General features: G+C 46.6%; 1 protein-coding gene across 4 annotated transcripts; it reads right to left on the reverse strand.

Moving 5' to 3' along the window:
- Positions 1-870: 870 nt before the first annotated feature.
- On the reverse strand, positions 871-19,067 carry stx11a (syntaxin 11a). 4 transcript variants are annotated; one of them, XM_068044206.1, is made up of 4 exons: positions 18,686-19,067; positions 9,061-9,169; positions 8,489-8,589; positions 871-7,190 (listed from the first exon to the last, which is right to left on the reverse strand). In XM_068044206.1, the coding sequence occupies exon 4, from the start codon at positions 7,183-7,185 to the stop codon at positions 6,328-6,330; it is 858 nt and encodes a 285-aa protein (XP_067900307.1). In that variant the 5' UTR covers positions 7,186-7,190; positions 8,489-8,589; positions 9,061-9,169; positions 18,686-19,067; the 3' UTR covers positions 871-6,327. The 4 variants fall into 4 exon arrangements, with proteins under 4 accessions (XP_067900307.1, XP_067900309.1, XP_067900308.1 ...); XM_068044208.1 differs by lacking the exon at positions 18,686-19,067 and adding an exon at positions 11,009-11,195; XM_068044207.1 differs by lacking the exon at positions 18,686-19,067 and adding an exon at positions 9,675-9,858.
- Positions 19,068-24,019: the final 4,952 nt, after the last annotated feature.

A 24,019-nucleotide genomic window follows, 5' to 3' on the forward strand; every position in this document is an offset into this window, starting at 1 on the left:
GGAACCAGGAGATAATACAAGAGAGGAACATCAAGGTGTACGGAGAATTGTAAGAGATAGATAGCAGTATAGTAGGAAATAGCAAAGTATTAGGTGGGTTCAGAGTGAGAGTGTTAGAGAGTACTAGAGAAGGGAGTAGTTCCGTATTGATGGGAGTGGTCTGAAAAGGACTACCAGGAATGCAAAGACAGAATTACAATGCATGTGTGTAAACGCACAAAGTGTGGTGAATAAGATTGGTGAGCTACAAGGACAAATAGCAGTGTGGGAATATGATGTAGTGGCAATAACAGAAATGTGGCTTAATATGTAAGGATATAAAATGCTCAGAAAAGATAAAGAAAGTAAAAAGGGAGGTGGGTTGCCGTACTGATTACTGATTGCAGTGTTGGAAAGGGAGGATGTCCTTGAGGGGGCAAGGACAGAATCCATTTGGTTAGAGTTGAGAAGCAAAAAGGGGATGATCACACTACTGCGAGTATTCTATAGGCCTCCAAATAGTGAGAGATATAGAGGAGCAAATCTTTACAGAAATCACAGAGATGTGCAAGAACTATAAACTGGTGATATTGGGGGACTCTAATTACCCAGATATCAATTGGAATAGTTCTAGAGTAAAGGGTAAGGAGGGGAAAGAATTTCTGAAATATGTTCAGGAGAACTTCCTTGACCAGTATAATAAAAGCAAAATACTGCGGATGCTGGAAATCTGAAATAAAAATAAGAAATGCTGGAACCACTCAGCAGGTCTGGCAGCATCTGTGGAAAGAGAAGCAGAGTTAACGTTTCTGGTCAGTGACCGAAGAAGGGTCATTGACCAGAAACGTTAACTCTGCTTCTCTTTCCACAGATGCTGCCAGACCTGCTGAGTGGTTCCAGCATTTCTTGTTTTTATTCCTTGACCAGTATGTTCTCGGCCCAACTAGAAAGGAGGCATTGCTGGATCTGGGGCTGGGAAATGAGGTCTGTGGGGGAACACTTTGGTAAGAGTGATCATTGTATCATAAGATTTAGACTTGTACGGCAGAAAAGCAAGGAACAAAATAAAGTAGAATGTCTGAATTGGAAAAGGGCTAATTTCAACACGATGACAAGCGATCTAGCCAGAGTAAAATGGAACCAAAGACTGACAGGAACAGCTGGGTTATCTTTCAGGAAGAGATGCTTCTGGTACAGGCTAGGAACATTCCAACAAGGGCAAAAAGTAGGGAAACCAAGAACAGGGCTCCTTGGATGACAAGGGAGATAGAGATTCTGATGAAAGAAAGAAAAAGAGGGTGTATGATGCATGTCAGGTGAACTCATCTAGTGAGAACCAGGCCATTTACAATAAGTTGAGAGGGGAGATGAAGAGGAAAATAAGACTGACAAAGAGAGCATATGAGAGAAGAATAGCAGTTAACATAAAGGGGAATCCAAAGATCTTCTTCTGGCATGTACAGAATAAGCAGGTAGTAAGAGGTGGAGCGGGGCCTATTAGCAACAAAGAGGGTAATATATGCTTAGAGGCGTAGGGAAAGGCTAATATACTTAATGAGTACTTTGTATCACTGTTCACTAAGGAAGTGGAATCTGACAAAATATCAGTAGAAGCAGACAGGGTAGAGGCAATGGATAGGGTAAAAATTGAGAGAGGGCAAGTACTAAAAAGGCTGGCTATGCTAAGGGTAGATAAGTTGCTTGGTCCGGATGGTTTGCATCCCAGGTTGCTAAGGGAAGTGGGGATGGAGACAGTGGAACAGCTTGCCATAATCTTCCGATCTTCCCTGGATACAGGGGAGGTGCCAGAGGATTGGAGAGTGGCAAAAAGGATGTAAGGACAGTCCTAGCAACTACAGGCCAGTCAGTTTAACATCAGTGGTGGGTAAGGTTTTAGAAACAATAATCAGGGAAAATATCAACAGTCACTTAAGAGGTTTGAGTTAATTAAGGATAGCCAGCATGGATTTGTAAAAGGCAGATCATGCTTGACTAATCTAATTGAATTTTTAGATGAAGTAACACAGAAGGTTGATGAAGGGAATGCGGTGGATGTTATTTATATGGATTTTAAGAAAGCATTTGATAATGTACCACATAAAAGGCTGGTTAACAAAATTTAGAAGGGTCAATGTCCAATTGGATAAAAAATTTGATTAAGGACAGAAAACAGCCAGTAGTAAATAGTTGCTTTTCAGACTGGAGGATGGTAGACAGTGGTGTTCCCAAGGGTCAGTGTTGGGACCACTGCTCTTTTGCTATATATAAATGACTGGGATCTTGGAATATAGAATCTCAAAATTTGCTGATGATACCAAACTGGAGGTGCGGCAAACAGTGAGGATGATATGAACCACTGGCAACAGGATATAGTTGGCTAGCAACGTGGGCAGAGAGGTGGCAGATGGAATTTAATACTGACAAGTGTGAGGTGGTGTATTTTGGCAGATGGAATAGGGAGAGGTAATATATACTTAATGGCACAGTTCTAAAGAATGTGCCCGAACAGAGGGACCTGGGGATGCATGATCTTTGAAGGTGGCAGGACATATTGAGAGAATGGTTAGTAAAGCATTTGGAACATAGGGAATGGGAGCAGGAGTAGGCCATTCAGCCCCTCGAGCCTGCTCCGTCATTCAACTAGATCATGGCTGATCTTCTACCTCAATACCATTTTCCCGCACTATATTCATATTTATTTATTTTTATTGATACAGCACTGAAACAGGCCCTTCGGCCCACTGAGTCTGTGCTGACCAACAACCACCCATTTATACTAATCCTACATTAATCCCATATTCCTACCACATCCCCAACTTCCCTCAATTCCCCTACCTATACTAGGGGCAGTTTACAATGGCCAATTTACCTATCAACCTGTAAGGCTTTGGCTGTGGGAGGAAACCAGAGCACCCGGCGGAAACCCACACGGTCACAGGGAGAACTTGCAAACTCCACACAGGCAGTACCCAGAATCGAACCCGGGTTGCTGGAGCTGTGAGGCTGCGGTGCTAACCACTCCGCCACTGTGCCGCCCAAGATATCTTTAATATCTAGAAATATATCGATCTCTGTTTTGAACATACTTAACGGCTGAGCCTCCACAGCCCTCTGGGGTAAAGAATTCCAAAGATTCACCACCTGCTGAGTGAAGAAATTCCTCCTCATCTCAGTCCGAAATGACCTACCTCTTTTTCTGAGACTGTGTCCCCTGGATCTAAACCTCCCACCCAGGTGAAACATCCTTCCTGCATCTACCCTGTCGAACCCTGTATATGAGATCTTGGGTTTCATAAATAGAGGTATTGAGTACAAAAGCAGGGAAGTTATGCTGAACCTTTATAAAGTTCTGGTTAGGCCCCAACTGGAGTATTGCATCTAGTTCTGGTCACCACACTTTAGGAAGGATGTGAGAGTCCTTGAGGATGTGCAAAGGAGATTTACCAGAATGATTCCAGGGATGGAGGATTTTAGTTACAAGATTAGGTTGGAAAAGTTGGGTTTGTTCTCCTTAGAACAAAGGAGATTGAGGGGAGATTTCATAAGAGTGTACAAGATTATGACAGGCTTAGATAAGTTAGACAAGGAAAATCTGTTCCCATTAAAGGCCTGCCACCTGACCCGAACCCGATGGGACCCAATAACATGTGTTGGGTTCGGGTCGGGTCGGGCCGCCCTTCCAGGTCCGACCTTCGGGCTCGGTTCAGGTCGGGCCGGGTCCAGGTCAGGTCGGACACACACAGCAAGAAGTGTTAGAAGTTAAAAACTTAGCTGAGCTGGCAGTCCGGGACGTCAAAGAAGGAAACTCTGAGTCTGCGCAATGAACGAGTCATCACGCTCATGCTGCAGCTTCCTGAAGATTGGAAGTCTGAAGGTAAGTAAAGGGAACATTCCGGTGATTGGGTCTGTCTTGGGTCGGGTCGGGTCGGGCACAGGGAGAAAATGAAGGGACTTAGGCCAGGTCGGGCTTGGGTCTGATGTGGTTCTGTCGGGTTTGGGCCGGGTTTTTTTTTTGCGACTTGAGCAGGTCTTTAGTTCCCATTAACAAATGGTATGAGGACTAGGGGACACAGATTGAAAGTTTTGGGCAAAAGATGCAGAGAGAATATGAGGAAACACTTTTTTTTAACACAGCAGGTAGTAATGTACTGGAACTTGCTGCCCACAAGGGTGGTGGAAGCAGAGACAATTAATGACTTCAAGAGGAGGTTGGATGGCCACCTGGGAGAAATAGACTTGCAGGGCTACGGGGATCGAGCAGGGGAGGGGGACTGACTGCCTTTCTCCATTTAGAGCTGGTATGGACTCGATGGGCCGAATGGCCTCCTTCTGTGCCATAAATGAATATGACTCTATCTTTGTATCGTCCCCAAATTTGGCTACAATACACTTGGTCCCTTCATCCAAGTCATTAATATAGATTGTAAATAGTTGCAGCCCAGCACTGATCACTGTGGCACTCCACTGGTTACAGTTTGCCAACCTGAAAATTCCCCATTTATCCTGACTCTCTGTTTCCTGCCTGTTAGCCAATCCTCTATTCATGCTAATATATTACCCCCAACACCATGAGCTGTATCTTGTGTAGTGACCCTTTTATGTGGCACCTTATTGAATGCTTTTGGAAATCCAAATACACTAAATCCACTGGTTCCCTTTATCCACCCTGCTTGTTACATCCTCAAAGAATAATAAATGTCAAACACGACTTCCCTTTCACAAAACCATGTTGACTCTGTTTGATTGCATTACGATTTTCTAAATGCCCTGCTACTACTTCCCTAATAATGGATTCTAGCATTTTCCCATTGACAGATGTAAAGCTAACTGGCCTGTCGCTTCCTGCTTTGTGTCACACCCCACCTCCCTTTTTCTTGAATACAGGTGTTACATTTGTAGTTTTCCAATCCCCTGGGACCTTTCCAGAATCTAGGGAATTTTGGAAGATTACAACCAATGCATCCACTATCTCTGCAGCCACTTCTTTTAAGATCCAGGATGCAGAGCATCGGGTCCAGGGGACTTGTCAGCCTTCAGTCCCATTAGTTTGCTTAGTACTTTTTTATATAGTGATAATGATTGTTTTAAATTCCTCCCTCTCTTTTGCCTCTTGAATTTCCGCTATTCTTGGGATGCGTTTTGTGTCTTCTACTTGTGAAGACAGATACAAAATACTTGTTCAAAGTCTCTGCCATTTCCTTGTTTCCCATTATTCATTCTCCAGTCTCATCCTCTAAGGGGCCAACACTTACTTTAGCAACTCTCGTCTTTTTTATATATTTGTAGAAGCTTTTACTGTCTGTTTTTATATTTCTTGCTAGTTTACTCTCAAAGAACAAAGAACAGTACAGCACAGGAACAGGCCATTTGGCCCTCCAAGCCTGCGCCGATCTTGATGCCTGCCTAAACTAAAACCTTCTGCACTTCCGGGGACCGTATCCCTCTATTCCCAGCCTATTCATGTATTTGTCAAGATGCCTCTTAAACCACCACCTCCCCTGGCAGCAAGTTCTCATATTCTAATTTCTCCCTTTTTTTTAGTCATCCTCTGCTGGTTTCTAAAGATTTCCCAATCTTCTGGCCTGTCACTAATCTTTGCAACATTGAATGCCTTTTCCTTAGTTAGCCACAGATGATCCATCCTTCTCATGGAGTCTTTCTTTCGAAATGGAATATATCTTTGCTGAAAGTTTTGAAATATCTCTTTAAATGTCTGCCACTGCTTCTCTACTGTCCTACCTTTTAACTTATTTCCCAGTTCACTTTAGCCAACTTTGTCTTCATACCCTTGTAATTGCCTTTATTTAAGTTTAAGACACTAGTTTCTGACTCAGAATTATCACCGTCAAACCAGAATATGAAATTCTATCATGTTATGATCACTTTTGCCGAGAGGATCCTTTACTATGAGGTAATTTATTAATCCTGTCCTGTTACACATTACCAGGTCCAAAACAGCCTGCTCAGGGTTTGGTTCCAGAAGGTATTGTTCTAAGAAACTGTCCCTAAAGATCTGTAATCCAAGTCTGGCTTTTGGAAACTGTCAGATGATGAGCCACAATTTTTTAGAGATTTGGAAAAAGGAAGCAGGTTTGTTCCATACGAGAGAGTGGGTATCCTAAGCTGTAGGAGGGCAAGGCAAAACTTTGCAGTCCAAGTCCCTCCCTCTAATTGGAGCAGTTGCTGGCATGGAGTAACTCAGTTACAAAGGGACAAAAGCATGGCTACAATACAGATGTTTTATGCAACAGAGAATCTCAGAGCATTTCCTTGGGGAGGGAAGGGTTTAGCTGTGATGTGACACAATGGGACAATGGCCGGGTACAGTTGGGAAGGGGAAGTGCTGCGTCAGGGGCAGCAACAGTAACAGCAGAATATCTGTCGACAAATGTTGTTCCTCTTGTGCTCCACTGCCTTCTTCAGCTGAACTTTGGCCTCACCCACATAGTCTTGGACTTTCTGCACATTCACTTCAATATTGTTGAGTGTCTCTGACTGTTCCTCCACCAACACTGCCATCTGCAGGAACAGGTCGTGGATCTCCCGGACTCGACACTCCAGCTTCAGCAGCTCCCGGTGGCGCTGCTCAATTTCTGATAGTGCAGTCCGTGCCCCACGCACCTCACTCAGCAGGTTCCCGGAGAACACGTCCCACTTGCCCTGCTCTATCATGTCCTCCATCTCGTTACTGGACATATCCTTCCCCATGATCTCAAGCTGCCGCTGGATCCGGGTCTTGCAGTTTTCCCGCTGCTTCATCTCCTCCGTGTTGTACTCCAACATGGCATTGTGGAAAGCGTTCAAGAGACTATAGTGCTGTGCCTGGGCGATGCGAGCGATGGCAGCATTGGGCCCATGAATGTTTGTTATCTCTTCGATGTAGTTGTTTAGGTCCTGCAGCCTCCGGTGGATCTTCTCACCCCGGCTTTTTATGTCTTTAGCAATAGAATTTGAATCCCGCTTGATGCTGCTGAGACGTCGCATTGAGGTCAGGAATCGGGTGTTCTGTTTTCCCAGACGTCGGATGTCCACTTTCAGACGCCCATTTTCCTCCCGGATCTGTTGGACTTCCTTGTAAAGCATCTGTAAAATGAAGTCACATTCAAAGACCAAGCTTTCCTGCGGGGAATCCACCTCATCGTGGGCCTCTGCCAGCTGTTGATAAGATTTCGAACACGCTATCAATTCTTCAAGCCTGTCCTTCATTGTTTCTGAAAGAACATAAGAAATCAAAATCAATGAAACAAAATGACACCAACAAAAATGAACTAGTAACCTCCATGTACCTTAAGAACTGAATTTACTATATCCAATAAACAAAAGAAAAATTTGCATTTATATAGCGAATTCCATGACCTGAGGACATCCCAAAGAACGTTACAGAAAATAAAACTCTTTTGAAGTCTAGTCACTGATTTAATATAGGAAACATGGTAGCCAATTTCTGTACAGCAAGATCCCGCGAACAACATTGAGATAAATGACTAGACAATCTGTTTCAATTATGTTGGTTGGGACACGGGCAGAACTCCTCTGCTCCTCTTCAAAAACTGCCATGGGATCTTATACACCCACCAAAGAGGAATGACAGGGCTTAGGTTAAGGTCTGATCAGAAGGGTGGCATCTCCAACAGTGCAGCACTCCCTCAGTACTGCCCCTCCGACAGTGCAGCGCTCCCTCAGTACTGCCCCTCCGACAGTGCAGCGCTCCATCAGTACTGTCCCTCCGACAGTGCAGCGCTCCCTCAGTACTGCCCCTCCGACAGTGCAGCGCTCCATCAGTACTGCCCCTCTGACAGTGCAGCACTCCATCAGTACTGTCCCTCCAACAGTGCAGCACTCCCTCAGTACTGCCCCTCCGACAGTGCAGCGCTCCATCAGTACTGTCCCTCTGACAGTGCAGCGCTCCCTCAGTACTGCCCCTCCGACAGTGCAGCGCTCCATCAGTACTGCCCCTCTGACAGTGCAGCGCTCCTTCAGTACTGCCCCTCTGACAGTGCAGCGCTCCCTCAATACTGGACTGATGTATCAGCCTGTGTTCAAGTCACTGGTGGGACACAGGCTGCAATTTGCCCCATGTCACTAAACTAGCAACACTAAACAGAAGTTTTACTTCATGTTGATGCTGCAGTTGCAAATGTGAACACAGTGTGAATCCAAGCTTAAACTGATGCAGAGCAAATGCATTGAGACTCCCTGGAGGACAGTCTCCCACTTGGCTTTGTTGTGGAGATAGTTCAGGAACTTAGTGAATTCAGGTGTTAAAATAGGTAAGCACATGAGGGAGAAAGGATTAGAAGGATATTCTGATTGGGTGAGCTGAAGTTGGGTGGGAGGAAACTTGTTTGGAGCATAAACACCAGCAGAGACGAGCTGGACCGAATGGCCTGTTTCAGTTTTGCATATTCTGCACCCAAAGAGGCAGAATTTCTGGGAGGATTCACCCATGCTCCCCCATCTCCAAACATAATCGGCAGAAACCAAGGAGAAACAGTGTAAATGGCCTCACCTGAATATCACGGTTGTGTGCTTGTATTCGGTGGCCTGGAATTTCCGATGTATTTTCGCCCTGAGACTTGTGCAATCAGGGTGTAAAATCATGCACGCAGCCTAAAAGATTGTAAGTGATTAATGCACGTAAGTACAATAACTCGCATTTATATAGCGTCTTTAACATAGTAATACACGTATTGCTGAAATTAGAGACATGTTGTCGAAGCTTTTCATCTTGCACTCATCTGGACAATCACAAGAATACCAATGTAAGGGACAACAACAACTTACACTGCATGAGAAGAGAGTGCTGATTGGTTGGCAAGTGAACTCTGATTGGTAGAGACGATTGTCCTGATGAGTTCAAGACGAAAAGCTTCGACAACACCTCTCTATTTTCAGCAATACTAGGCCCTTGATCTTTTGTCTATTGGTCTTTCCACTAATAAAACTGGCTTCTCCCCTAAGTTGCAAAGCTTTAGACGTGAGTTTCCCGCAATTTTTAGAGGCTTCCTTCAATTTACCACCAGATTTTCAGGCGCAGGAAAGATTTTTCTGGTGCTTTATTGTAACTTTTTGAATCCTCACCTGTAAATTCTGATTCTGTGAATGGATTTGTGTGGCACCAGACTACCTCGCACTAAATATGAAAATAAAAACAGGAAGTGCTGAAAGTACTCAGCAGGTCTGGCAGCATCTGTGGAGAGAGAAACAGAGTTAATGTTTCAGGTCTGTGAATGAAAAAGCTGCCCGGAATGCAGATTCTTAAAGACACAGCGCCTGATGGGCATGAATGACGCTTAAATGAGTTGAAACTTTAATTTTCTTTCTTACAGAAATAGTTTAGCATTTCCTTACCTCCCCGCATGTTTATGATTTACGCCAGTTTTATGTTCCCGCTAGTCTAATGAAATTCGCAGAAAATTTGAGTACAAATTGACCGACGGGTGCATTTCCTGGTCTAATTTACCGGTTGCTCCCACAAAGCAAATTCCAGCGAATGCTGAAACTCCTTTGTTTTCCGGCTCTCCACTGAGTGTCAGAATGATTGTTGCCCTACACCCTCTGTTTATGATAGCCATTCGCATCATCAATACAAGGGACTTTACATGCTGTTAGATATGAAACTCTCCCTGGACTTTGACATGCTCCCTGGGCACTTTCACAACCCTTTCCTCCCCAGAGCCAAGCCCTCACATTACCTGTGATATGCACAATGACCTGCTAGAGATGAGTCTCACTCCCACTGCCTCGCCATTCAGAAACGCAGTGCAGGATCCGACATAGAAATGTAAAAACATGCGCCTTATAACGTGACCATCTTGCAGGGGATGATTAATCGAATAAACTTGCTGCTATTTGCCTCACAGCGATCAGGTTCAAACATGCACTAGGCAGCTAAGGATCAGGGCTGTGCCTGGGGGGAGGGAGGAGGGAGAGGGGGGAGGGGAGGGGAGGAGGGAGAGGGAGAGGGGAGGGAGGAGGGAGAGGGAGGAGGGAGGGAGGAGGGGGAGAGGGGAGGGGGGTGAGGGAGAGGGGAGGGAGGGGGGAGAGGGGAGGGAGAGGGGAGAGGGGAGGGGGGGAGGAGGGAGAGGGGAGGGAGAGGGAGAGGGGAGGGGGGAGGAGGGAGAGGGGAGGGGGGAGAGGGAGAGGGGAGGGAGAGGGGAGGGGGGAGAGGGAGAAGGAGAGGGGAGGGGGAGGGAGAGGGGAGGGAGGGGGGAGAGGGAGGGGAGGCGGAGGAGCGGGAGGGGGGAAATGTGCTGATGTTTCTCCCTCTCCGGACAAGTGTCAAAGTTGTGAATGCTGCTCTCACTGAGCCCTCGCTCTGCTTTACTGATTTATTCACAGCGCTTCGGTGAGGTGGTCTCGTGAACTTTGAAGTAACTCTGAAGACGAGACTTCAAGTATAACCACATTCCAACTGTGTAAAATGAATAGTAGCATGGATTAAAATGAGATTAGGTCAGGTACATCACTCAGCACTACTCAGTAAGAATGGTCTTTACAGTTCCTCTGCTGATCTCGAGAAAGATTCCACAAGCCTCTGAAATGTGGAATTAAGTCTGACCCGCCCTGCCTGCTTCTGTCTCCACAACTTCAACTAAGTGTAAAAACATTGGCAGCCTCGGGGCTTCCCAAACTATTTATAAACACGAGCAGTTTATAGAAAGTGCATGTCGTTTAGGAGAAGTCCTTGTTCATTCTGAGGTTCTGCCTGTTTGAAATCGTTCCCAAAGGCACAGAGATATCTTTAAAACAACATTTTAGCAACAACAGCAGCTGCATATTATCACATTATGTTCCAGTGCGTTTTAACCGCAGCAACTCTTCCACATTCACTAAATTCGTTTTACTGCATTCAGCATATTTGAAGACTTCAATAATCCTGGAAAATGTGAGCTGCTGCTCTCAACCTATTCGTGATCAAATTTAAAAACAGGGGGGGCAAGCAGCCGCCCTCGCCCGCTAACAAAGCTGACATTAAACATGGACTCAACCTTCTCGCATGTTCATTGTCTTTTAACCAGCTACTTACTCATCCAGTACCCAGGAAACCAGCTCCCCAGAGAACCTGGCTGGAAAGTGCTGAGATATCAAGATACAGGAGAGCTCCGAGTGCCTCTGCAGCACCTACAGCACCGAGTAAGAAATGGGGAGATTCCAAAAAGCTAAATTCAATCTGTAAGCATGAATTTCAGAATGACTCACTGATCTCCATCTCTTGAACTGATCTGCCACACTGCTTTAGCCCTGTTCCCGCACAGAGCTAAATCCAATATCGGCTGCTTCAAATATGTTTACATCCAAACCAGCTGATGTATTGGATCCGAGGGTGGGAACAACACAGCAATGGGTAGATGAAACGTTTATTACTTCTGGTTAATAATAGGAACAACTTCAGAGCGATCAATTCCCTGTTGGGTAATTCTATGTTATTACTTATACTGTTTTAGAGTCATGGAGTCATTTACGGCACAGAAGGAGGTCATTCAGCCCATCGAGTCAATGCCGGCTCTCCACAGTGTTATGCAGTCAGTCCCACGCCCCACTCCATCCCGGTATCCCTGCAAATTTATTTCCTTCAAGTGCCCATCCAATTCCCTTTTGAAATCATTCATTGTCTCCAGTTCCACCACCCTTGTGAACAGCGAGTTCCAGGTCATTACCACCCGCTGTGTAAAAAAGGTTCTTCCTCATTATCCCCCTGCATCTCTTGCCCAAATCCTTCAATCTGTGTCCTTTAATCCTTGTACCATTAGTTAATGGGAACAGTTTTTCCTTGTCTAATTTATCTAAACCTGTCATAATCTTATACACCTCGATCAAATCTCCTCTTGCTCCAAGGAGAACAACCCCAGTTTTTCTAAACTAACCTTGTAACTAAAATCCCCCATCCCTGGAACCATTCTGGTAAATCTCCTCTGCACCCTCTCAAGGACTCTCACATCCTTCCTAAAGTGTGGTGACCAGAACTAGATGCAATTCTCCAGTTGGGGCCTAACCAGAGGTTTATAAAGGTTCAGCATAACTTTCCTGCTTTTGTACACGAAACCTCTATCTATGAAGCCCAAGACCCCAACTGCTTTATTAACCACTCTCTCAACATGTCCTGCCACCTCAAATATTGATGCACATCATCCCTCTGTTCCTTCACATCTTTTAGAAATGTGCCATTAAGTCTATATTACCTTTCCCAATCCCTTCTGCCAAAATGCATCACCTCACACTTGTCAGTATGAAATTCCATCTGCCACCTCTCTGCCCATTCTGCTAGCCTTTCCATGTCCTATTGAAGGCGGTTCGTATCATCCTCACTGTTTGCCACTCCTCCAAGTTTGGTGTCATTGGCAAATTTTGAGATTCTACTCAGTATTGCAAGATCCAAGTCATTTATATATAGCAAAAAAGCAGTGAACACCACTGTCTACCATCCTCCAGTCTGAAAAGCAACTATTTACAACAACTCGCTGTTTTCTGTCCTTAAGCCAATTTTTTTTATCCAATTGGTCACTGATCCTTCTATTTCATGAGCCTCAATTTTGTTCACCAGCCTTTTATGTGGTATCTTATCAAATGCTTTCTTAAAATCCATATAAACAACATCCACTTCATTCTCTATTATTTCATCATAAAATTCAATTAGATTAGTCAAGAATGATCTGTGCTGGCTATCCTTAATTAACTCAAAGCTCTCCAAGTGTGTGTTGATTTTTTCCCCTGATTATTGTTTCTAAAACCTTATCCACCACTGATGTTAAACTAACTGGCCTGTAGTTGCTAGGATTGTACTTACACCCTTTCTTGAATAAGGGCATCACATTTGTCACTCTCCAATCCTCTGGCACCTCCCACTCCGGCCCCGCATCCAGGGAAGATTAGAAGATTATGGCAAGCCCTTCCGCTATTTCCATCACCACTTCCTTTAGCAACCTGGGATGCAAGCCATCTGGACCAGGTGACTTACCCTTTGGTCACAGCTTCTTTCTCCACAGATGTTGCCAGACCTGCTGAGTATTTACAGCATTTTCTGTTCTTATTTCAAATTTCCAGCATCTGCAGTATTTTGTTTTTATGCCATTTGCCTTCCTAATTGCTTGTTGTACCTGCACAAAAACTTTCTGCATTCCTTGTACAAGCATACCCAAGTGTCTTTCAATATCGAGACTTACAAGTTACACACTTTTAAAAAAAATTCTGCTTTTTCTATTCTTACCCCCAAAGTGCATAACATCACACATTCCCTACATTATACTTCATCTGCCATCTTGTTGCCCACTCACTTAACCTGTCTATATTTCTTTGCAGCCTCCCTGAGTCCTCCTCACAGCTTACCTTTCCACCTACCTTTGTAGCATCAGCAAATTTAGATACATTACTCTTTGTCTCTTCATCTAAGTCATTGATATAGATTGTAAATAGCTAAGGCCCCAGCACTGATCTTTGCGGCACTCCACTATTCACTGCCTGTCAACTTAAAAATGCCCCATTTATGCCCACTCATTGCTTCCTGTCTGTTAACCAATCATCTATCCATGCTAATATATTACCCCCAACCCCATGAGCCCTTTGTGTGGTACTTTATTGAATGTCTTTTGGAAATCCAGGTATACTACATCTACTGGTTCCCCTTTATCTACCCTACTAGTTACATCCTCAAAAATGTTTAATACATTTGTCAAACAGGATTTCCCTTTAGTAAACAAAGTTGACTTGTTTTAATAATACTGTGCTTTTCTAAGTGCATTATTAAGACTTCCTTAATAATAGATTCCAGCATTTTCCCAATGAGTGATGTTAGGCTAACTGGCCTGTACTTCCCTGTTTTCTCTCTCCCTCCTTTCTTGAAAAGTGGTGTAACATTTGCCAACTTCCAATCTGATGGGACCATTCCCAAGTCTAAGAAATTTTGAATAGGTGCCTCCTGCTCCAGAACTGGTCTCAATGCCCCAAGAATCTAAAGCCCTCCCTCTGCACCATGCTTCAAGCCACACATTGATCCTCCCTATCTTCCTATTTCTACTCTTGCAAGCACGTGGCACTGGGAGTAATCCAGAGATTACTACCCTCGAGGCTCTACTCTTTAACTTCCTTCCTAGCTCCTGAAAATCTGACCATAAGACTTAAATACCTGCCCTTGCTATGATGTTGGTACTAATGTGTACCACAACTTCTGACTCACAATCTTGCCCCTGCAGAATATCTGCATCCTCTCAGTGATGTCCTTTACCCTGATCAGGGAAGCAACATACTATGGAGGACTCACGATAATGATTACAGAAATGTATATCTGTCCCCCTAGCTATGGAATGACCTATAACAACTGCACTTCTGCACTTTGCTGTTCCCTCCAGTACAGTCTGGTGAGATTAGAATGGGCAGCTAGTTTTTTCAACCGGCGCAGACACGACGGGCTGAATGGCCTCTTTCTGTGCCATAACATTTCCATGGTTCTAGTCTCATGCCCATTGGTGCCATGGTCTCTTTCAGAGTGTCATCACTCCCAGCAGTCGCCAAAGCTGAGTACCAGTTTGAGAGTGGCACACACCCCGAAGACTCCTGCACTTCCTACTCTTTCAAATGGCCACCCACCTACAATCCTGAACTCCGAATTCCTGTGGGGTGATCACTTCCTAGAACGTACGATCCAGGAAACTCTCCTGCTCCCTGATGCTCCGCAGTGACTCCTGCTGTCCCTCAAGCTCAGAAATGCTGAGCTGAAGCAGCTGGAGATACTTCCTATACATGTGGTTGCCCAAGACACATGAAGTGTCCTGAAGTTCCCACATGGCACAGGAATTGCAGCAACAGGTTGTAGCTGCCCATCCATAATCTAAGAAAAAAAACCTTCTATTCCCTTTTTAAACAATCTAATTAGTACTCTGTTTAAACTGATCAATTTTAATTTATACTTTTAGTACTACTCTGTGCTTATACTCCTATTACAACACTTCCTATTACACTGCCCAACTGAATATTTTTAATTTCCCAGGTCCCAATTTGAACCAATACCTCCCTGCTGGTCTCTCTTCACGCTGTATGATAAATTATAAAATCTGCCTTAGTTTTATACTAATGAATCGATCAAGTCTTATTTTATATTTGATGAATTTAGATTAAATTAAAAGGTACCAGTATACTCACCCCGGCCTGCTTTCCATTTCCCTGCTCTCTCTGTTGATCTGTTTCTTTGTGTTCTGTCTCTAAGCTCAGAGGCGGGAACCCAAGTTTCCAGCAGTGCCAATCTAGGGTCAGTTTGGTGCAATTGGGTAGCCACTGAGTCAGAGGTTGTGGATTCAAGTCGCATTCCAGGGACCAGAGCCCATGATCTAGGATGACAATTTAGTGCGGTACTGAAGGAGTGCTGCATTGTCAGAGGGTCGGTACTGAGGGAGTGCAGCACTGTCAGAGGGTCAGTACTGAGGGAGTGCAGCACTGTCAGAGGGTCAGTACTGAGGGAGCGCTGCATTGTCGGAGGGTCAGTACTGAGACAGTGCTGCACGGTCGGAGGGTCAGTACTGAGGGAGTGCCGCACTGTCAGAGGGTCAGTACTGAGGGAGCGCTGCATTGTCAGAGGGTCAGTACTGAGGGAGTGCAGCACTGTCAGAGGGTCAGTACTGAGGGAGCGCTGCATTGTCGGAGGGTCAGTACTGAGACAGTGCTGCACTGTCGGAGGGTCAGTACTGAGGGAGCGCTGCATTGTCAGAGGGTCAGTACTGAGGGAGTGCCGCACTGTCGGAGGGTCAGTACTGAGGGAGTGCCGCACTGTCAGAGGGTCGGTACTGAGGGAGTGCAGCACTGTCGGAGGGTCGATACTGAGGGAGCGCAGCACTGTTGGAGGGTCGGTACTGAGGGAGTGCCGCACTGTCGGAGGGTCGGTACTGAGGGAGCGCAGCACTGTTGGAGGGTCGGTACTGAGGGAGTGCAGCACTGTCAGAGGGTCAGTACTGAGGGAGTGCTGCATTGTCGGAGGGTTGGTACTGAGGGAGTGCTGCATTGTTGGAGGGTCGGTACTGAGGGAGTGCAGTACTGTCAGAGGGTCGGTACTGAGGGAGTGCTGCATTGTCGGAGGGTCAGTACTGAGGGAGTGCTGCACTGTCAGAGGGTCGGTACTGAGGGAGCGCAGCACTGTCAGAGGGTCAGTACTGAGGGAGCGCTGCATTGTTGGAGGGTCAGTACTGAGGGAGCGCTGCATTGTCGGAGGGTCAGTACTGAGACAGTGCTGCACTGTCGGAGGGTCAGTACTGAGGGAGCGCTGCATTGTCAGAGGGTCAGTACTGAGGGAGTGCCGCACTGTCGGAGGGTCAGTACTGAGGGAGTGCCGCACTGTCAGAGGGTCGGTACTGAGGGAGTGCAGCACTGTCGGAGGGTCGATACTGAGGGAGCGCAGCACTGTTGGAGGGTCGGTACTGAGGGAGTGCCGCACTGTCGGAGGGTCGGTACTGAGGGAGCGCAGCACTGTTGGAGGGTCGGTACTGAGGGAGTGCAGCACTGTCAGAGGGTCAGTACTGAGGGAGTGCTGCACTGTCGGAGGGTTGGTACTGAGGGAGTGCTGCATTGTTGGAGGGTCGGTACTGAGGGAGTGCAGTACTGTCAGAGGGTCGGTACTGAGGGAGTGCTGCATTGTCGGAGGGTCAGTACTGAGGGAGTGCTGCACTGTCAGAGGGTCGGTACTGAGGGAGCGCAGCACTGTCAGAGGGTCAGTACTGAGGGAGCGCTGCATTGTCGGAGGGTCAGTACTGAGGGAGCGCTGCATTGTTGGAGGGTCGGTACTGAGGGAGTACAGCACTGTCAGAGGGTTGGTACTGAGGGAGTGCTGCATTGTTGGAGGGTCGGTACTGAGTGAGTGCAGTACTGTCAGAGGGTCGGTACTGAGGGAGTGCTGCATTGTCGGAGGGTCAGTACTGAGGGAGTGCTGCACTGTCAGAGGGTCGGTACTGAGGGAGCGCAGCACTGTCAGAGGGTCAGTACTGAGGGAGCACTGCATTGTCGGAGGGTCAGTACTGAGGGAGCGCTGCATTGTTGGAGGGTCGGTACTGAGGGAGTACAGCACTGTCAGAGGGTTGGTACTGAGGGAGTGCAGTACTGTCAGAGGGACAGTACTGAGGGAGTGTCGCACTGTCGGAGGTTCGGTACTGAGGGAGTGCTGCACTGTCAGAGGGTTGGTACTGAGGGAGTGCTGCATTGTTGGAGGGTCGGTACTGAGGGAGTGCAGTACTGTCAGAGGGTTGGTACTGAGGAAGTGCTGCATTGTCGGAGGGTCAGTACTGAGGGAGTGCAGCACTGTTGGAGGGTCAGTACTGAGGGAGTGCAGCACTGTCGGAGGGTCAGTACTGAGGGAGTGCTGCACTGTCAGAGGTGCCATCTTTCAGATGAGATGTTAAGCCAAGTCTATCTGTTTAGGTGGATGCAGAGGATTCCACGATACTATTCCCTCTCCCTCAACTAACACTACAAACAGATGATCTCATCATTATCCTATTTGTTGTTTCTGGGAGCTTGCTGTGCACAAATTTGTTGCTGCATTTCCTACATTACAACGGTGACTACACTTCAAAACTACTTTGTTGGCTTTGGGATGTCCAGAGGTTGTGTTATAAAAGCAAAACTTTCTTTTCTATTAGCCTGCTTCCAGGAAGTGAGGAAAAGGTATCTGAGTGACTGACTGTTTGCTTTCCATCCCCCTCTTGAAAGATATGTCCAGCTTCTGCTCAATGGTTTTTTTACCCTGGAAAAGTCCACATCAGGAGCAGGGCACGAGGAGTATTGGTTAAATCTCCTTCTCCCTACTACTCTCAAGGGCATGTAGGGATGGGCAACAAATGCTGGCCTTGTCAGTGATGCTCACATCCCATGAAAGAATTTAAAAAACCCACTAATACAGAAGATCGCAGCTTGGACAAACTACAGCTTCTCAACAAAAAAAAATTATCCAAACACTTCTCCAAAAAGACAGTGCCCCTTTAAATGTTCATCTGGAAGTGGGGAACTCAAGAGTGTCAATAAAAAAATAAATTGACCATAGAAAACAATTACCAAACAAACGACTGGATCTTTGGTTAATGGGAACACCATCACCTTCAAGTCACACACCATCCTAACTTAGTTATGCAGCAGCGTTTTATTCTCAACATTGTATAAATCTTCTGGAACTCCCTGTCTAACGCCATTGTGGGAGCACCATCACAACACAAACTGCAGCAGTGCAAGGAGAAGGCCACCACTACCTTCTCAGGACAACTAGGGTTGGCCAATAAATGCCACCAGTTATCCCATGTAAGAATGAACATTATCCACCTGCTCAATTAAACATTTTTAACAGTCTTAAAAAAAACTAGAGAATGTGAAAGGTACCATTATTTTCTCACACACTTCATTGTCTGTGCACCTTCAACCTATTTACTGGGGCGACTGAGGTTATGCTTATGCAGGCTGATTCTTCAGATGAGATGCAGTTAGTGCCTGTCATGACTACTAACTCAGTTAAGCTTGTTAGACTGGTCCATTTAAAATATATATTATATATTAGCAAGATATTTTATGCTTCAACTTTTTCAGTTAAGTTGATTCTAGTTTGCTTTATTTATCATCACACCAACAACCAGTCAGCAACTAAAATTAGAATCTATTTCTAATGTGAAATAGCTTATTAAAGAACCTACTTTCTTAGCATGAGCTATGGCTGTTTTGAGAACAGGAAATGTTGGTCACTCACCAAGATAACCTCCAGAAATAGTCCAGCTCGTGGAATGAGAAAGCAAGCAGAGTTCTCAGAACAAACTGACTTGCTGCTGCCAGGTCGAAGAGTTGCGTTGTGAAGACTGGGCTTCAAGTCCCTTGCACCTGCTTCCTTTTTACAATTTGTTAAAAGCAGAACACTGTTCACAGTTCAGAGTCTTTCAGGCACTTTTCATTCACTTGATGTACAAACCAGCTGAGAAGATGATGTCAGAACCTTGTACCGCTTGCCAATGTATGACAAGTGGAGTCCATTCCTGTTTAGAGTGTGTAGCTGAGGCTGATAGTTGGGCAGGCAGTGGTCTGCCTCTTGAACTAATGCAGGCTGAAATCAGCACCCAATCGGAGTGCAGCGCAGAGTCACACTGCTGAGACCAGTACGAAAGGTGCTATTATTGCATCATGTGACTGTAACATCATTCTGGGAAGTGACACAGAGATAAAGAAATAGTTTCCTTTCCTGTGGGTGAGCACGGTTGATTATTGAACGTGTTCACTCAAATGGCAGGGGAAAGAGAGATGGCATGCAATTCCCAGAATAAATGAACTCTTAGCCACAGACAAACCTCATTCACTCAGAATTTCCCCGTTACAGGACATAAAATGTAAATGCAGACTCACTGTTGACTTAACTGATCCCTTAATGTGATTTACTTTGTGTCGTTCATCATTCACAACAGAATGGTGTGGGTGGTTTGTGAGTTGGGGACTCCCAGGGCTGAAGTTTTGGGGCCCCCCCCACCTCCCCGGAGACAGGAGCAGAGGTGTGTGGGGGGGGGCCAAAAATACTGGTGTCTGGCGGCATGTCAATTTCAAAGCGCCGATCCTGCTCCCGGCAATAATCAGCAGCGAAGGGGGAGGGTGGGACAGGAATCCCACACTCCTTGCATTAAGGCCTATTAAGACAGTTTAAAAACTCGTTAAGAGCTTGTGAGGGTTGGAAGTTCTCATTTTTGAAGGGCTGCATGTTAACATGTGTCTTCCAAATTGATCAGGTGAGGGGAGGTGGGTTCAGAGTGGGGAGACAGTCATGCCTCCCCCAGGGCATCATCCCAACCCCATAAAAGGGTGAGTGGGGCAAATGGGGCCTCAACCTTTAGTAAGGGGGTGCCCATGGTGCTGCGCAGGTGGCAGGGAGAGTGGCACTCAGAGCCTGGGCTTCGAACGGGGTTGGCACCTCCCTGGCATCACAGGGGAAAAAGAGCAGGGGAAAAGGCTGCCAAGGACAGATGGGCAATCACCTGTCCAGAAGGAAGGCTCCAGATGGCACTAGAGGCATGGCTGTCAGAATTTGGGCCCAGTGGCGATGGGAAGCAACACCCTCTGTAGGAAAGTCAGGAGCCCAGGCAGCAGGAGGGTACAGGAGAAGAACAAGGGGTGGGAAGAACATGGAGGCTATATCCTCAGCACAGAATTTACTGCTAAAGACAGAGCTACCTGGAGATGACCAAGACCCAGTGCTGCAGCAGACTGCATCTCTCCAGGCAGATGGTCACGGACATCTGTAACCTCATCACCAAAGACCTCACACCTCGCAGCACTGGTTGCCAGGCCCTGCCAGCAGCCTTCAAAGTCACTGTGGCCTTACATACAAACAAACAAACATACGAATTAGGAGCAGGAGAAGGCCACTGGGCCCTTCGAGCCTGCTCCGCCATTCAATAAGTTCATGACTGAACTGATTTCCTCCACATTTCCACCTACCCCCGATAACCTTTCACCCCCTTGCTTATCGAGAATCTATCTACCTCTGCCTTAAAATTTTTCAAAGACTCTGCTTCCACCGCCTTTTGAGGAAGAGAATTCCAAAGACTCACAACCCTCTGAGAGAAAAGATTTCTCCTCATCTCTGTCTTAAATGGGCGACCCCTTATTTTTAAATAGTGACCCCTATTTCTAGATTCTCCCACAAGGGGAAACATCCTTTCCACATCCACCCTGTCAAGACCCCTCAGGATCTTATATGTTTCAATCAAGTCGCCTCTTACTCTTCTAAATTACAGCAGATACAAGCTTAGCCTGTCCTATCTTTCCTCGTAAGACAGCCCGCCCATTCCAGGTATTAGTCCAGTAAACCTTCTCTGTACTGCCTCCAACACATTTACATCTTTCCTTAAATAAGGAGACCAGTACTGTACACAGTATTCCAGATGTGGTCTCACTAATGCCCTGTAGCTGAAGCATAACCTCCCTACCTTTGTATTCAATTCTTGCCAACCAGAAAATGACCCATTTATGTCTACTCTCTGTTTCCTGTTAGCTGGCCAATCGTCTATCCATGCCGATATGTTACCCCCCTACACCATGAGCTTTTATTTTCCGCAATAACCTTTGATGTGGCACCTTATCAAATGTCTTCTGAAAATCTAAGTACAATACATCCACTGGTTCCCCTTTATCCACAGCACATGTAACTCCCTCAAAGAACTCCAATAAATTGGTTAAACATGATTTCCCTTTCACAAAACTGTGTTGACTCTGCCTGATTACCTTGATTCTAAATGCCCTGCTAAAACATCTTTAATAATACCTTCTAACATTTTCCCTAAGACAGATGTTAAGTTAACTGGCCTATAGTTTCCTGCTTTCTGTCTCCCTCCCTTTTTGAATAAAGGAGTTACATTCGCTATTTTCCAATCTACTGGACCCTTCCCTAAATCTAGGGAATTTTGGAAAATTAAAACTAATGCATCAACTATCTCACTAGCCACTTCTTTTAACACCCTAGGATGAAGTCCACCAGGACTTGTCAGCCCGCAGCTCCTACAATTTGTTCAGTACCACTTCCCTGGTGATTGTCATTTTCTTGAGTTCCTCCCTCCCTTCCATTTCCTGACTTACAGCTAATACTGGGATGTTATTTGTATCCTCTATAGTGAAGACCGATGCAAAGTATCTGTTCAATTCATCTGCCTTCTCCTTATTATCCATTATTAATTCCCCACACTCACTTTCTATAGGACCAATTCTCACTATGTTAACCCTTTTCTTTTTTAAATAATCTATGAACTTCTTCGCTTCTGGCTCCTTCCAAGGATCAGCTGCAGATCTCAACAGTATCTCGCAAATGGCAGTACAGCACTGCATCTTTGCCAGAGCTGGACAGTACATTCAGTTCATGACAGATGCGCCCTCACAGGGACAGAGGGCATTGAGTTTCACTACCATTGCTGAATCCCCCAGGTGCAGGGCATCATCGATTGCACCCATGTGGCCGCCAAAGCACTGACTGACCGCTCAATGAGGTACATAACAGGAAGGGCTTCCACTCCCTCAATGTCCAACTGGTCTGCAACCACAACAAGAGCTTCCTGCATGTTTGCACTCGCTATCCTGGTGGCTACCGTGATTCCTTCATCCACTGCCAATCCAAGCTGCCTCAGATCTTCACTCCAAACCCCAGAGTGCATGAATGGATCCTCGGGGACAAGGGATATCCCTTGAAGACATGGCTGCTCACCCCTCTACAGAAGCCCCAGACAGAGCAACAGAGGCGATATAACCCGAGCCACCTGCTCACTAAGACAACCACTGAGCAGGCCATTGAGCTTCTGAAGATGTGATTCTGGTGCCCTCCAATACCTTCCTGCAAGGGTCTCAGTCATTGTGGTGGTTTTCTGCAAACCATGGCTCTCCAGAGAGGTGTGGACCTTGAGGACGGTGAGGCCCTGGAAGGAGGCAGCTCATCGGAAGAAAAGCAGAAACAGGAAGTGGGAGAGGAGGAGAAAGTGGAGCCAGAGGAAGATGGTGCAGAACGGCGAGATGCCCTGACTGCACATAGAGGTGGCCGGGTACAGCTCGGGGCGCAAAGGCCTTGCGGGGATGCCATGAATGTCAGGGATCTCCTGATTCAGGGAAATTTCAACTGAGCCCCTCTGACCCAGGTTGAGGACCACGGCATGGAAGGGAGTCTGAGATACCTGTGCTAAGACATGGATGGAAGATGCAGCCTGGAAATTCTAATTACTTACTGCCAATGACAAAAGCACATCTGCCCAGAGGTTTTTCCCTCACCGTAGAGGATCCCATTATGTCTTTCACCACCTCAAACCACTTGTCCTGTCACGGCAGCAATAAATGGACTCCTAAACATGTGCCTTAACGTGTCATTCTTTACTGAGAGGAAAGAAGGTAACATAGACAGTAGGAAGACACCCTGGTGACCCACTTAGTGCTCCGCACGACTACTGGCCTCCGCGCATGGCCACTTCTACGTGGTGCTCCCCTTGTGGTCTCGGAGGACATGGAAGCAGCCTGCTCAGTTGAACTGGCTTGTGGCGGTCGTCCTCATCGTGCAGGTGCCCGTGGGGGCATCTTCAGAGGCTGCTGCACCTGCGTCATTGCAGGGGCAGCCTCTGTCACTTGGCCCTGCTTTGCAGATGGTCCCTCAACTGGAGGGGACAAGAGGCTGAGGATGGTGAGGGTGTCCTGCGATGGGTGGACCCCCACCCTCCTCCATGCCATTCTCAACCCTTGCCAGATGCACCAGATACCCCTGGTGGAGGACACCAGCTGGCAGCTAGCAGCCCCTCCAAAGATCTCTGCACCACTATTGCCACTGATTCGTCCACGCTACTCAACGTCTCATGGATCCCGTGGACCTCAGTGCATAATTCCTGCATCTATTCACAGTGATGTAACACATGGCTCTTTAAGAGGTTGGCCACTCTCTCGAGGGAGGAACTCATGTGCTTATAGTCCTAAGCCACTGTGGCACAGATGAGTTGGATAGACGCCTACATCCTCTGTCCAAGACCCCTTACTGCCTCAGAGAAATCCGACATGTATGTGCACATCTCCTGCTGCTGTTCAAGGTAGAGCCTCCTTTCCCGTGACTCCTGAGGCCCTGCATCTATGCCCAGTAGAGCAGGGCTGTGTCTGTACTCCCTCCTCCGAGGTGAACTGACCACAGCTGCCTCTGCCTCCTCCTCCTGCCCACTAGTGCCGTGATCATTACCCAGTGCCACCATCTCTCCATGTGGGCTAGTACTCATTGAGGTGAGAGTATCTGTACCGGTAGACGGTGTGCTCGTAAGGTGTGATGCTGACCTCTTCTTCTCCCTCTTGGAGCTCAGGTTCTGCAGAGGTAGAGGGAGAGGATACCTTGTGTTCAACGTCTGCACCTGTGGGAGACACAAGACAAGATGATGAGGGCTAGCCTTGTAATGTGGAAACTTTTGCAGTGCTAAGACTAACCAATGTTACTCAGAACACGACACACTATCAGACGGGATTCAGTGCTCTGCACCCCCTTAATGACCCTTTGCCCTCTGAAATCACCAGGTGCACCAGGAGCTACTGTTTCACCAGG

This window comes from Heterodontus francisci, chromosome 13, assembly GCF_036365525.1.
Source record: "Heterodontus francisci isolate sHetFra1 chromosome 13, sHetFra1.hap1, whole genome shotgun sequence".
Lineage (NCBI taxonomy): Eukaryota > Metazoa > Chordata > Chondrichthyes > Heterodontiformes > Heterodontidae > Heterodontus > Heterodontus francisci.